General features: G+C 50.1%; 1 protein-coding gene across 2 annotated transcripts in view; it reads left to right on the forward strand.

Annotated features, from left to right (window-relative positions):
• Positions 1-16205, forward strand: part of LOC138489410 (zinc finger protein 34-like) — a 109215-nt gene that overhangs the window by 75254 nt on the left and 17756 nt on the right. Inside the window, exon 4 of one of the 2 annotated variants that reach the window (XM_069617131.1) lies at positions 5216-9819. The exons of the other annotated variant lie outside the window; for it this stretch is intronic. Within the exon in view, the coding sequence (XP_069473232.1) occupies positions 6042-7124 (1083 nt within the window). The 5' untranslated portion in view covers positions 5216-6041 and the 3' untranslated portion in view covers positions 7125-9819. Of the gene's footprint in view, positions 1-5215; positions 9820-16205 lie in introns of those variants that run through there. 2 annotated transcript variants of the gene reach the window in all.

The following is a 16205-nucleotide window of genomic DNA, read 5'->3' on the forward strand; positions in this document are numbered from 1 at the left end:
CCATAGGCACCTGGCTCGAAACCATCGAAGACATTGACGCCTTTACCAGTAATTTTAAAAACCTTCACACCTTTGCCTAGAAAGGATATATATATTTCTGAGGCTTGTGGAATCTGCTTAGATCACATGCTGTGTGTGTATATATGTATATATATATATATATATCTCTCACTCGCATCCATTTATGAAGACAGTGAGCCTTCAGATGACAATGACCCACCTTTTGGATTGCAATATAGCACTCCTAATGTCCCTGATAGCTTTATATCGGAGGAATCTAGGTTGCAGGATCACCAGCAAACTCTCTCCTACCTGCCTCATCACCAAAGGCCCAACCAACGCACCTCCCCCAGCCCCCGCAAATATGCACTTGACATCCACAACCTCATCCTATCCAAACACCTGGATAGCCTATCAATCACAGAAACCTGGCTTCACTCAACGGCGGGGCCCACACTATCACTAGCTATCCCTGACAACCATACTATCTACAGGAAAGACAGGCTAACCTCTAAAGGTGGCGAACTAGCAGTTATTGCAAAGGAAACACTTCTCATCCATGAAATAATCAACCTAGCCATACAATCTGGGGAATCACTATCCATTAAACGTACCCTTTCCTACACAGCTACACTGAACCTACACCTAATATACAGACCACCCGGACCCGCTCACTCCTTCCAGGAAGTCCTCAGAAATCAAACCCTCATCCAGAAACACCGTCCTTGGTGACTTCAACCTCTGATTCAACGACCCTGCAGACTCATGCATAATCCTTGGCAAAGTCTCTAAGCACCCTGGGCTTCACTCCGCGCATGCTCGAACCCACGCACACCAAAGGCCGAACACTTGACTGGCTTGCTGAATGCAACAGCAATATCAAGATACTAACCAACCATCCCTGCCCGTGGTCCGATCATAATGTTCTCATTTGCCATCCCTGTGCACGTTACCAGGACACAAACTCCCTTACTGCACCCAGCCACTCTAACCAGAAAGTCCTGCAGCATCACCCATGCCACTATCCTTCCCCTACTTAAGCCACTCACAACTCCCGAACCCCTTTCTCACAACCCTACAATCTTGGTCACCCATTACAACCACACACTCCTCCAAGCCATTGACAGAATTGCCCCACTAGCATAAACGCAAGCCCAAACAACTTGCTCACCTAAACTCCTGGTTTACAGAAGACTTGAATACTCTACGCCACCCCAAGCGAGCGGCTGTAACATCCTGGAGAAAGGCCCCATCAGACACCAACAAAGACTTATTGACATCCCTATCCAAAGCCTACAAAGCAGCCACTTGCAAAGCAAAAAAAGAACACTACAACAACAGAATCGATGACTCTAAATCAAGCTCAAGAGAGCTCTTTGCCAAATTGCGCGAGCTAGAAGCGCCCATTGCCCTTCCAACCAACTGCCTCAAGGACCATATCTGGTGCACCGGCATCCAAAATGCGCTCCTGGGCAAATTAGTCACTCCAAATTAAAATCCAATGTAAAAAAGACAGTCTCATTATACCGGAACTGCTGCGACCCCATCACAAGTGTCACCATACCGTACTACCTCACCATTTAACTTCCCCTAGGTATCTATTCCTGAAGTGGAGAAAATCATCTGCCGCTTAAAACCAACCAGATGCCAAGGGGACCTATCCTAAACCCAGCTTCGGCCATCCAAGACTGCGCCACCGAACTAGCCCCATTTATCACAGCTGTTGTAAACTCTTCCTTCTCCTCCAGCACAGTCCCTACCACTCTCAAAGAAGCCTGGGTCCTCCCACCCTTAAAAAAAAAAAAAAAAGAAACCCAACTCTGGGGCCCAGCACCCCAACTATCGACCCATCACAACTGTCCCCTTTATCCTGAAAATCCTAGACAGAGTAGTATACGTGCATATCCAAAAACACCTAGAAACCAACAACCTCCTTAGCCTGTGCCAATCTGCTTTCCTCCCATGCCACGGAACTGAATTAGCCCTCCTTGATTTAAAGATTCAAATGGGCGACTGCATGGACAACTGAAAACTTGCCCTTTTCCTCCTTCTCGGGAGGATAGCCCAGCGGCAACGTGCTCACCTTCGAAGCAAGACGACATGGAGCAACACAGGTATGATCCCCGTTCTGCACTTAGAAACCTCTGGGTATTAAGCGTGTTATAAATAACCTATCATATCATGCTGGACCTCTCTGCCTCCTAAGACCTGGTGGACCACAATACACTGTTGCCATCACTTGGCCTCAGCAGCACACTTCTCGCCCGAGGCGATCACTTGGATCAAATCTTTTCTATCCAACAGAACCATGAGTACAATATTTTCACCAAGCCCCTTTTCGACTGCCTTGACTCCCTGGATATCTTCTACACTAATTATGCAGACGATACCGAAATCCTCATCCCCATTACTGGCAACTATGATGCCGACTCCTGTGCCCTGAACGCTGTTTACCAAAGCATCCAGACCAGGATGGATACACACTCGTTATGCCTTAACAACGATAAAACAGAGCTCTTGCTCATTGGCTCACACAACCGACTAAACAAACTTGACAAATCCTACGCGTTCTACCATCCCCGATCTCCAAATCAGGAAAGTTTATCTCAATGCCTCCCTCACCAAACAGGTTAACGCAATAGCCGCCTCATCAGCCTATACAATGAAATTAATTCATGCCAGCACACGTTTCCTGTCCACTGATAGCTGCCTTACCCTAGCCAGAGCCCTCATCCTTTCAAAGACTCGACTACTGCAATGCCCTCTTTGCAGGAACTTCCACCCATAACTTAAAAAAACTCCCAAGTTATTCAAAATGACACTCTTAGAGCAGCTCTGAATATTCAGAAAAAAGACCACGTCTCCAACGCCAGAAGTAATACCCACTGGCTCCCTATCCGCGACAGAATCCACTTCAAAAGCCTGACCATTACACATAAATGCCTAGCCAACACTGCCCCCCCAAATACCTCACTAAGAAATTCAAGAAAACCCAAGCGAACAAACCAAGCAGAACCTCCCTGTCCAACATGCTCCTTAGACCCAAATTCAAACTGCAAAAATCTGGAGGACGCCGCTTTCCTCTAGTCGCATCTAAACATTGGAACACCCTTCCTGCACATCTCAGAGCCGACACCGCCTATTGGTCATTCTGTAAAAAACTAAAAACTTGGCTGTTCTCACTAGATAGCTAACTTATTTAGCATACCCTTTTAGAGCCTTTTGCCAGGAAATGCTAGCCTGCTCTCTGTAACTGAACTGTGCATTCTATACCCGAGTTTGCACTACACTAATACTAGGGTGACCTAAGAATGCCTATATGTAACTGAACTGTGCATTGTATACCTGAATTTGCACTACACTAATCCTAGGGTAACCTTTGAATGCCTATATGTAACTGAACTGTGCATTGTATACCCGAGTTTGCACTACACTAATACTAGGGTGACCTAAGAATGCCTATATGTAACTGAACTGTGCATTGTATACCTGAATTTGCACTACACTAATCCTAGGGTAACCTTTGAATGCCTATATGTAACTGAACTGTGCATTGTATACCCGTGTTTGCACTACAATAATCCTAGGGTAACCTTTGAATGCCTATATGTAACTGAACTGTGCATTGTATACCTGAATTTGCACTACACTAATCCTAGGGTAACCTTTGAATGCCTATATGTAACTGAACTGTGCATTGTATACCCGTGTTTGCACTACACTAATCCTAGGGTAACCTTTGAATGCCTATATGTAACTGAACTGTGCATTGTATACCCGAGTTTGCACTATACTAATCCTACCCTTTTAGAGCCTTTTGCCAGGAAATGCTAACCTGCTCTCTGTAACTGAACTATGCATTGTATACCCGAGTTTGCACTACACTAATCCTAGGGTAACCTAAGAATGCCTATATGTAACTCAACTGAGCATTGTATACCCGAGTTTGCACTACACTAATACTAGGGTGACCTAAGAATGCCTATATGTAACTGAACTGTGCATTGTATACCTGAATTTGCACTACACTAATCCTAGGGTAACCTTTGAATGCCTATATGTAACTGAACTGTGCATTGTATACCCGAGTTTGCACTACACTAATACTAGGGTGACCTAAGACTGCCTATATGTAACTGAACTGTGCATTGTATACCTGAATTTGCACTACACTAATCCTAGGGTAACCTTTGAATGCCTATATGTAACTGAACTGTGCATTGTATACCCGTGTTTGCACTACACTAATCCTAGGGTAACCTTTGAATGCCTATATGTAACTGAACTGTGCATTGTATACCTGAATTTGCACTACACTAATCCTAGGGTAACCTTTGAATGCCTATATGTAACTGAACTGTGCATTGTATACCCGTGTTTGCACTACACTAATCCTAGGGTAACCTTTGAATGCCTATATGTAACTGAACTGTGCATTGTATACCCGAGTTTGCACTATACTAATCCTACCCTTTTAGAGCCTTTTGCCAGGAAATGCTAACCTGCTCTCTGTAACTGAACTATGCATTGTATACCCGAGTTTGCACTACACTAATCCTAGGGTAACCTAAGAATGCCTATATGTAACTCAACTGAGCATTGTATACCCGAGTTTGCACTACACTAATACTAGGGTGACCTAAGAATGCCTATATGTAACTGAACTGTGCATTGTATACCTGAATTTGCACTACACTAATCCTAGGGTAACCTTTGAATGCCTATATGTAACTGAACTGTGCATTGTATACCCGTGTTTGCACTACACTAATCCTAGGGTAACCTTTGAATGCCTATATGTAACTGAACTGTGCATTGTATATCCGAGTTTGCACTATACTAATCCTACCCTTTTAGAGCCTTTTTGACAGGAAATGCTAACCTGCTCTCTGTAACTGAACTATGCATTGTACACCCGAGTTTGCACTGCACTAATCCTAGGGTAACCTAAGAATGCCTATATGTAACTGAACTGTGCATTGTATACCTGAGTTTGCACTACACTAATCGTAAGGTAACTTCAGAATGCCTGTAACAGCACCCTGATGCCTACGGGGTTGGTGTGCTATATAAATAAACGGTGTGCTTTCCCTATAGCATTTCATCTTTCCCAAACAGTTAAATAGTTAATTGGATCCCCCAATTCAGACCATGTATTAACACAAAAAAGTATTTAAGATTAACCCTTCTAAATGTAATTATTTCTTTTGTATAGGAACTTTCTGCCACTGTTCATGGCCTCACTGTGCTTCACTCTGTTTGAAAGGTGTGGGGGGAGTCATTAGTGGGACAGTGGGAGCAGCAGATGTGATACTGTAGGGGGCAGGCCGGGAGTACCCAGTTCCGCAGTGCCAATCTGCTTTCTATGGGTTGACTGAGACACGTGGGAGTGTGTTACCCATATGGAAGAGCCCAAGATCTGATTAGACGACAGTGATTTGTGTCTGGTTACCCGCTGATGTGGGAGTTTGATGGGGCTGAAAAGGAAACCTTAGTCATGGATCGCTTAGTGTTGATGTGCTGATGGCTCTGCCTTAGGTGGCTGTGTTGGTGGAGGGGGGGAGCAGTGTGTGTGTCTGTGTGTGTGTGTGTGTGTGTAGTGTAAGGTGGCAGGAGATCTTAGAGGAGAGTCGGTTAGTCAGGGGAATGAGAGAGTAGGCCTTACAAAACAACCTGCAACCCTACACTCCCACCACTGGCCTCAGCAGACACTCTCCTTTCACTAGCTCACATTGTACTCCCACTACTGTTCTCAGCAGACTGCTCTCGTTACATGAACTTGCATTGCACTCAGCAGACCGCTCTCATTTCACGAGCTCACATTGCACTCAGCAGACCACTCTCATTTCACGAGCTCACATTGCACTCAGCAGACCGCTCTCATTTCACAAGCTCACATTGCACTCAGCAGACCGCTCTCATTTCACAAACTCACATTGCACTCCCACCACTTTTCTCAGCAGACAGGCTCTCATTGCACGAGCTCACATTGCACTCCCACCACTGTTCTCAGGCGACCGCGCTCATTTCACGAGCTCACAATGCACTCAGCAGACCGCTCTCTTTTCACAAGCTCACATTGCACTCAGCAGACCGCTCTCATTTCACAAACTCACATTGCACTCCCACCACTTTTCTCAGCAGACAGGCTCTCATTGCACGAGCTCACATTGCACTCCCACCACTGTTCTCAGGCGACCGCTCTCATTTCACTAGCTCACATTGCACTTCCACCACTGCCCTCAGCAGACCGCTCTCATTTCACAAACTCACATTGCACTCCCACCACTTTTCTCAGCAGACAGGCTCACATTGCACTCCCACCACTGTTCTCAGGCGACCGCTCTCATTTCACTAGCTCACATTGCACTTCCACCACTGCCCTCAGCAGACCGCTCTCATTTCACAAGCTCACATTGCACTCAGCAGACCGCTCTCATTTCACAAACTCACATTGCACTCCCACCACTTTTCTCAGCAGACAGGCTCTCATTGCACGAGCTCACATTGCACTCCCACCACTGTTCTCAGGCGACCGCTCTCTTTTCACTAGCTCACATTGCACTCCCACCACTGCCCTCAGCAGACCGCTCTCATTTCACAAACTCACATTGCACTCCCACCACTTTTCTCAGCAGACAGGCTCTCATTGCACGAGCTCACATTGCACTCCCACCACTGTTCTCAGGCGACCGCTCTCATTTCACAAGCTCACATTGCACTTCCACCACTGCCCTCAGCAGACCGCTCTCATTTCACAAGCTCACATTGCACTCAGCAGACCGCTCTCATTTCACAAGCTCACATTGCACTCAGCAGACCGCTCTCATTTCACAAACTCACATTGCACTCCCACCACTTTTCTCAGCAGACAGGCTCTCATTGCACAAGCTCACATTGCACTCCCACCACTGTTCTCAGGCGACCGCTCTCATTTCACAAGCTCACATTGCACTCAGCAGACCGCTCTCATTTCACTAGCTCACATTGCACTCAGCAGACCGCTCTCATTTCACAAACTCACATTGCACTCCCACCACTTTTCTCAGCAGACAGGCTCTCATTGCACAAGCTCACATTGCACTCCCACCACTGTTCTCAGGCGACCGCTCTCATTTCACTAGCTTCCATTGCACTCAGCAGACCGCTCTCATTTCACAAGCTCACATTGCACTCAGCAGACCGCTCTCATTTCACAAACTCACATTGCACTCCCACCACTTTTCTTAGCAGACAGGCTCTCATTGCACAAGCTCACATTGCACTCCCACCACTGTTCTCAGGCGACCGCTCTCATTTCACGAGCTCACATTGCACTTCCACCACTGCCCTCAGCAGACCGCTCTCATTTCACAAGCTCACATTGCACTCAGCAGACCGCTCTCATTTCACAAGCTCACATTGCACTCAGCAGACCGCTCTCATTTCACAAACTCACATTGCACTCCCACCACTTTTCTCAGCAGACAGGCTCTCATTGCACGAGCTCACATTGCACTCCCACCACTGTTCTCAGGCGACCGCTCTCATTTCACAAGCTCACATTGCACTCAGCAGACCGCTCTCATTTCACTAGCTCACATTGCACTCAGCAGACCGCTCTCATTTCACAAACTCACATTGCACTCCCACCACTTTTCTCAGCAGACAGGCTCTCATTGCACAAGCTCACATTGCACTCCCACCACTGTTCTCAGGCGACCGCTCTCATTTCACTAGCTCACATTGCACTCAGCAGACCGCTCTCATTTCACAAACTCACATTGCACTCAGCAGACCGCTCTCATTTCACAAACTCACATTGCACTCCCACCACTTTTCTCAGCAGACAGGCTCTCATTGCACGAGCTCCCATTGCACTCCCACCACTGTTCTCAGGCGACCGCTCTCATTTCACTAGCTCACATTGCACTTCCACCACTGCCCTCAGCAGACCGCGCTCATTTCACGAGCTCACAATGCACTCAGTGTTAGGGAGAATTCTCTGTTTAGGCTGAATTTCCTAACCTAGTGAGTGCCCCAGCAGCTTTGCTGGATTTTTGAGGTTTATTTTTTTCTCCTGCCAAGAGTGAGACTCTTATACCCTCACTCTTGGACATGATTTGAGTGTGTTTCTTTGACTCTTTGTGTGCTTATGGGCTATGGGGTATTTTTCCCCATAGGCTATCATTGGTTTTTGTATGTGTGATACACAGCACCCTCCGTGCAGTGACACAGGGGTGTCATAGTGACCCCCAAACATAGACTCCATACCCTGGGACTGACTACTGTCTCCCAGCGCATGTAAAGTCACCATTGGCTTTACTAGTCCCAAATTGTGAACCTAAACCAGTACAAACCATCATATTGTGGAAGTACTGGTGGGGGCAATTCGATTGCCCCTGGGTCTGTTTGTCGAGGGGGCACTGTCCCGTCCCCCCTCGCCGAGTTTTTGGCTGGTGGCAGTGGATACCACGGAAATATTCCACCGGAATATTTCCCAATGGGATTTTCCCATTGATTTTAAACGCACCACTTTTTGGTGCAATGTTAAAGATGCCACCGGTTTATTTAATTATAAATTCACCGGTCGGGTCTTTTTGCCAGAACTCTGTTTTAAAATGGCGCTTGTGTTCGCTTCTGTGACTCCAACCCAAAGGTTGAGCCTTTGTTCCACTTTTGGCGGGCTTCTGCACAGAAGCCCTCCAAAGTGGTGCCATTCTGTCTGGGTACCACAGGGGGTTTGGAGGGGGGTTTAGGCACCCTGGACTGAGTTGCCTTGGCAACTCAAGTCACACTCTGTTCTGATTGGCCCAGTGGTGAGCCGCCCGGCTCACCACTTAGCATGTTTGAATGACATCTAGGCTGAATGAATGGGGTTTTTCTGCATAAAAGCAGGGCTTTTGGGGCTGGAACTTTAGAAGTCGCCACAGGACCTAAAGAATCCGAAGAGGGAGAAGCTGAGCCTACCTGCAACGACGACACCACCGGTGGAGCCCTGCTGAACCGTCTCACCACTTCCCAACGACAGAGGAGATCTCCAGTCCGGAGAGTCTTCTTCCTTTGACTGGTGGGGATAACCAGTCCTGCCTTCTTCTTCGCCTCCTTAGACCATCTCGTGGCCGCCTTGCCTGTGCCAAGCACCCCAGCAGCCGGAATACCACGTTTTACCACAACCGCGAATAAAGGGTAGAACCTTTTAACCGGAAAACTCCGCGGCTGGTTTCTTCCCTGGCAGTGCAACGACCTTCATCTTTCCTCCACGTCGAGATCTTCTCTTCCCCTGGACGACGTCGCGTCTTGCACCCACTGCCAGGAACAACTGCCCCCGCTGGAGGATCCTTTCCGCGTAAGGTATTGTGCTCTGCCTGGCTTCCCTTGCAACCGATTGTACGAGGTAGATTTAGCCCTCGGCTTTCGAACCTGGGTTAGCCTAGGACACCCTAGCTAAGCTTTTCTTGAACTGAACCAACCCTTTGGTGACTCTTTACAAAGACCTGTGGGCATAACCCCACTGTGTGATCCTGGGCACATTGCATCTTGCTCTCTCTAAGAGGGGCCTGGCAATTGAACTTCCTTGCTCTCCAGTAGACTCTGCCTAACCTGCCTAACTGTAGGTGCTGTAAAGTGTTGGTGTCATATGTTGTTCTGATTTCTGCCTTGTTTTCCCCCCCTTGTGTTTTAACTTATTAGAGTGCCATCTTTAGTTAAGCACTCACCTCTGTATGGAAATAAGTGGTGTTAACCAAGACTTGTCTATCTAAGTAACCAAGGGTGTGTATATATATATATATAATAGTAACTGTATTTTGAAGTGATTTACATTAGAAGTGCTGGAGTGTTTCAATCAGTGTGTTTTTAAATAAATAATAATATACCTTGATACCAAAGCTCTGGTCAGTGTTTGCTTGTGCTATTGTGTCTGAGTGCCTATTGTGTATAATTTTCATACTGCCTAACTCTTCTTGAGGGAAGTCTGACTGCTCAGCCACAGCTACCAGGTAAATCTGGGTGGTACAGACTGCTACCAAGTGGGTTTACTGCTAATACCTGTAGTCCTAAGCCTTTTGCAGTGTTCCCAAAGGGAACTGCACAGGTTTCTGCCTAACACTCAGCAGACCGCTCTCATTTCACGAGCTCACATTGCACTCAGCAGACCGTTCTCATTTCACAAGCTCACATTGCACTCAGCAGACCGTTCTCATTTCACAAGCTCACATTGCACTCCTACTGCCTCTTGTAGGCAGCTCTCTTTTCACGAGCTCACATTGCACTCCTACCACTGCCTCTTGTAGGCAGCTCTTTTCAGTAGCTCACATTGCACTCCCACCCCTGGCCTCAGCAGACCGCTCTCATTTCACGAGCTCACATTGCACTCAGCAGACCGTTCTCATTTCAGAGAGCTCGCATTGCACTCCTACCACTGCCTCTTGTAGGCAGCTCTCTTTTCAGTAGCTCACATTGCACTCCCACCCCTGGCCTCAGCAGGACGCTCTCATTTCACGAGCTCACATTGCACTCCCACCCCTGGCCTCAGCAGGCCGCTCTCATTTCACAAGCTCACATTGCACTGCTATCACTGCCTCTTGTAGGCAGATCTCTTTTCACAAGCTCACATTGCACCCACACCCCTGGCCTCAGCAGGCCGCTCTCATTTCTCGAGCTCAGATTACACTGCCACCACTGGCCTCAGCAGACAGCTCTCATTTCAGAGAGCTCGCATTGCACTCCTACCACTGCCTCTTGTAGGCAGTTCTTTTCACAAGCTCACATTGCACTCCCACCCCTGGCCTCAGCAGACCACTCTCATTTCACGAGCTCACATTGCACTGCTATCACTGCCTCTTGTAGGCAGCTCTCTTCACTAGATCACATTTCACCCCCACCCCTGGCCTCAGCAGACCGCTCTCATTTCACGAGCTCACATTGCACTCCCACCCCTGGCCTCAGCAGGCCGCTCTCATTTCACGAGCTCACATTGCACTCCCACCCCTGGCCTCAGCAGGCCGCTCTCATTTCACGAGCTCACATTGCACTCCCACCCCTGGCCTCAGCAGGCCGCTCTCATTTCACGAGCTCACATTGCACTCCCACCCCTGGCCTCAGCAGGCCGCTCTCATTTCACGAGCTCACATTGCACTCCCACCCCTGGCCTCAGCAGGCCGCTCTCATTTCACGAGCTCACATTGCACTCCCACCCCTGGCCTCAGCAGGCCGCTCTCATTTCACGAGCTCACATTGCACTCCCACCCCTGGCCTCAGCAGGCCGCTCTCATTTCACGAGCTCACATTGCACTCCCACCCCTGGCCTCAGCAGGCCGCTCTCATTTCACGAGCTCACATTGCACTCCCACCCCTGGCCTCAGCAGGCCGCTCTCATTTCACGAGCTCACATTGCACCCCCACCCCTGGCCTCAGCAGGCCGCTCTCATTTCACGAGCTCACATTGCACCCCCACCCCTGGCCTCAGCAGGCCGCTCTCATTTCACGAGCTCACATTGCACCCCCACCCCTGGCCTCAGCAGGCCGCTCTCATTTCACGAGCTCACATTGCACTCCCACCCCTGGCCTCAGCAGGCCGCTCTCATTTCACGAGCTCACATTGCACTCCCACCCCTGGCCTCAGCAGGCCGCTCTCATTTCACGAGCTCACATTGCACTCCCACCCCTGGCCTCAGCAGGCCGCTCTCATTTCACGAGCTCACATTGCACTCCCACCCCTGGCCTCAGCAGGCCGCTCTCATTTCACGAGCTCACATTGCACTCCCACCCCTGGCCTCAGCAGGCCGCTCTCATTTCACGAGCTCACATTGCACCCCCACCCCTGGCCTCAGCAGGCCGCTCTCATTTCACGAGCTCACATTGCACCCCCACCCCTGGCCTCAGCAGGCCGCTCTCATTTCACGAGCTCACATTGCACCCCTAGCCTCAGCAGGCCGCTCTCATTTCACGAGCTCACATTGCACTCCCACCCCTGGCCTCAGCAGGCCGCTCTCATTTCACGAGCTCACATTGCACTCCCACCCCTGGCCTCAGCAGGCCGCTCTCATTTCACGAGCTCACATTGCACTCCCACCCCTGGCCTCAGCAGGCCGCTCTCATTTCACGAGCTCACATTGCACTCCCACCCCTGGCCTCAGCAGGCCGCTCTCATTTCACGAGCTCACATTGCACCCCCACCCCTGGCCTCAGCAGGCCGCTCTCATTTCACGAGCTCACATTGCACTCCCACCCCTGGCCTCAGCAGGCCGCTCTCATTTCACGAGCTCACATTGCACTCCCACCCCTGGCCTCAGCAGGCCGCTCTCATTTCACGAGCTCACATTGCACTCCCACCCCTGGCCTCAGCAGGCCGCTCTCATTTCACGAGCTCACATTGCACTCCCACCCCTGGCCTCAGCAGGCCGCTCTCATTTCACGAGCTCACATTGCACTCCCACCCCTGGCCTCAGCAGGCCGCTCTCATTTCACGAGCTCACATTGCACTCCCACCCCTGGCCTCAGCAGGCCGCTCTCATTTCACGAGCTCACATTGCACTCCCACCCCTGGCCTCAGCAGGCCGCTCTCATTTCACGAGCTCACATTGCACCCCCACCCCTGGCCTCAGCAGGCCGCTCTCATTTCACGAGCTCACATTGCACTCCCACCCCTGGCCTCAGCAGGCCGCTCTCATTTCACGAGCTCACATTGCACTCCCACCCCTGGCCTCAGCAGGCCGCTCTCATTTCACGAGCTCACATTGCACTCCCACCCCTGGCCTCAGCAGGCCGCTCTCATTTCACGAGCTCACATTGCACTCCCACCCCTGGCCTCAGCAGGCCGCTCTCATTTCACGAGCTCACATTGCACTCCCACCCCTGGCCTCAGCAGGCCGCTCTCATTTCACGAGCTCACATTGCACTCCCACCCCTGGCCTCAGCAGGCCGCTCTCATTTCACGAGCTCACATTGCACTCCCACCCCTGGCCTCAGCAGGCCGCTCTCATTTCACGAGCTCACATTGCACCCCCACCCCTGGCCTCAGCAGGCCGCTCTCATTTCACGAGCTCACATTGCACCCCCACCCCTGGCCTCAGCAGGCCGCTCTCATTTCACGAGCTCACATTGCACCCCCACCCCTGGTCTCAGCAGGCCGCTCTCATTTCACGAGCTCACATTGCACTCCCACCCCTGGCCTCAGCAGGCCGCTCTCATTTCACAAGCTCACATTGCACTCCCACCCCTGGCCTCAGCAGGCCGCTCTCATTTCACGAGCTCACATTGCACTCCCACCCCTGGCCTCAGCAGGCCGCTCTCATTTCACGAGCTCACATTGCACCCCCACCCCTGGCCTCAGCAGGCCGCTCTCATTTCACGAGCTCACATTGCACCCCCACCCCTGGCCTCAGCAGGCCGCTCTCATTTCACGAGCTCACATTGCACTCCCACCCCTGGCCTCAGCAGGCCGCTCTCATTTCACGAGCTCACATTGCACTCCCACCCCTGGCCTCAGCAGGCCGCTCTCATTTCACGAGCTCACATTGCACTCCCACCCCTGGCCTCAGCAGGCCGCTCTCATTTCCCGAGCTCACATTGCACTCCCACCCCTGGCCTCAGCAGGCCGCTCTCATTTCACGAGCTCACATTGCACTCCCACCCCTGGCCTCAGTAGGCCGCTCTCATTTCACGAGCTCACATCGCACTCCTACCACTGCCTCTTGTAGGCAGCTCTTTTTGCTAGCTCATATTGCTACTGTGAACCGCCCATCCTCCTCCAATATAACCTGGTTATGAGGTGGAACCAGACTTGGTTTTAAGGGTGATGCTGTAAACTTACAGGGGGTTATTGACAATGAGCTAGGAGCAGAGAAGAGGATGATATTTGGTGTCCTTGAAAGTGCAGCACCTTGATCTAAAGACGGTGCAGCGGCTGAAGGAAGGTGAAGAGCAGCTTGCTGGCAGTGATAGAAGGGAATTTGGGTGGGTGGGAGAGGATGGGATGGGTATCAAGTTTGCAGTGCCTCTGGCACTTGCTAGGGAAGGGTCTCTTACTGATGTACCTGTAAAGCATTGTGCCACAGCTAAATGATGAAACCGGGGCACAAACAGTCCTCTTTTATTTATTCAGATATTGAGGGCAGTCCTTCACATGGTAGGGAGGCGCTGTCCGCGATTTGCATGTGCACAAGGCGTGAGCTGTTCCTGAAGCCACCAGTTAACGCTGAAAACACTGTATGTGATCCTATCAATTTATTGCTCTTACTTCAGGTTTTTACTCTGTAAGTCGGCAAAAACGAGTCACTGGTAAGATTCAAACCTACATGTCACTTGTGGTGTTGTACATTTTTATTTTTTTATCAGTGGGAAGGCACGCCCCTTAATACTCACACCAGAAAAAAAAATACAAAAAGGACAAGAGGTTCTTGCAAGGATAATAAGTTTCAATTATACAAAAAATGGGTGTGCCAGCAAAGAACTCTGCTGCTCAGGAACGTTCTGAGCAAGAAGGGTGCAAGCAAGAGCTTAAAAGGTGGCACAGTGTCATCAGTATACAGTAAAAACCTGCGCGTGTGGTTGGTGGGACCCTATACATGGACAGCCTACTCCATAGGGGATGCCATTGGCCCCAGCCCCGTCTGTCTGTCTTACATCACGTGGGGTCAGCTGGGCTCATTGTCAACAGGGAACCAAGGTCAAAAAGACAATTTTGTTTCTGACAGTCCTACTCTTTACTACACAGGGCCCCTGGCATGATCATGGACTGGTACAGGGCGAGGCTCGAGGTCACTGCGACCTGAACACATTCTCATCCCAGTTGTCATCTGGCTTCCAAGGCTTCCACACTCGCTTTTGAACTATAATGTATCCCTCCCCGCACCTCGCAATACACACCATGCCTGGCTGTGATAACGCATACATCGAGGCGCCTAGCACCGTCTCATGGCCTTGCAGGATACGGTCTTTCTCGGGATAAACGTCTTGGCAACAGTTTTAGGACAAAGGAGGGTTTCTGTGGGAATTAACAGTGCAGGTCTCTCTCGTCAGCGCTTGGGCTTACTCGGGTTTCTTCATCAGGTTTGCAGCCTGTGTCTAACGTGCTTCCATGCATGCCCTATGTTTCTGCCATAGCTACAAAATGGCACCTGTTTAAATGTGCGCACTAAGTCTAAACATCTACAATTCCCATAATATTATGTCTGTGCAGAGTCTTTTAGTACACCCCCTAATCCCTGGCACATCACGGGTCTCCTCATGCCTCACCCTAAAGCGCCTGGGGAGGGGGGGGGGTAGGTTCATTTCCTTCCCAACAAATGTCAAAAACCTCAAATTGGTGATGGCAGACAGGACGAAACACACAGTATAGCAAATATTCTCCTGAAAAGAATAGATTATTTACAGGTCTGTAACTTTCACATTTCCCTAAACACATTTTGCCCAGTTAATTTTTGTAGTTGGAATAACTCTGTATCTAATTAAAGCAGGATTCCTATGAGGGTCTTCAGTGTCATGCACTATTGTTGGGAATGGCGGGATTCCTATGAGGGTCTTCAGTGTCATGCACTATTGTTGGGAATGGCGGGATTCCTATGAGGGTCTTCAGTGTCATGCGCTATTGTTGGGAATGGCGGGATTCCTATGAGGGTCTTCAGTGTCATGCACTATTGTTGGGAATGGCGGGATTCCTATGAGGGTGATCAGTGTCATGCACTATTGTTGGGAATGGCGGGATTCCTATGAGGGTGATCAGTGTCATGCACTATTGTTGGGAATGGCGGGATTCCTATGAGGGTCTTCAGTGTCATGCACTATTGTTGGGAATGGCCACAGGACACTGTGTGTTGCAAATCAAGAAGGGAGACATTCTGAATTGCTTTATCTTTAATTTCCTGTAGATGTAAAGACTCACAGGCCGATTCATGGAATAAATGTGCGCCGAAAATCCCGGCGCAGAGGGGCCAATACGTGCGCTGCGCCGAAAATCAGCGCAAAGCGCAGGGAAACCAGCGCACGTCGATTCATGGAAGTCCCTGCGCAAGAAAAGCAGAGGACGTGCGCGGAAAAAACGCGCGGCGCAGGCCGGCGCACAGGTCAACCAACGTCGTGCGCCACGGCCACTGCGCCATCACTCCGAGCGCAGTGCACAGCTCTAAAGTAGGCGGGACACAGGGCGGGATACTCGGAATGGGGAATAAAATGGGGCACAACACTCGGAATGGGGAAGAATGTGGGCGGCACGGGGAAAGTTC

Source organism: Ambystoma mexicanum, chromosome 9 (genome assembly GCF_040938575.1).
Source record: "Ambystoma mexicanum isolate Mex_15411 chromosome 9, UKY_AmexF1_1, whole genome shotgun sequence".
Classification (NCBI taxonomy): Eukaryota; Metazoa; Chordata; class Amphibia; order Caudata; family Ambystomatidae; genus Ambystoma; species Ambystoma mexicanum.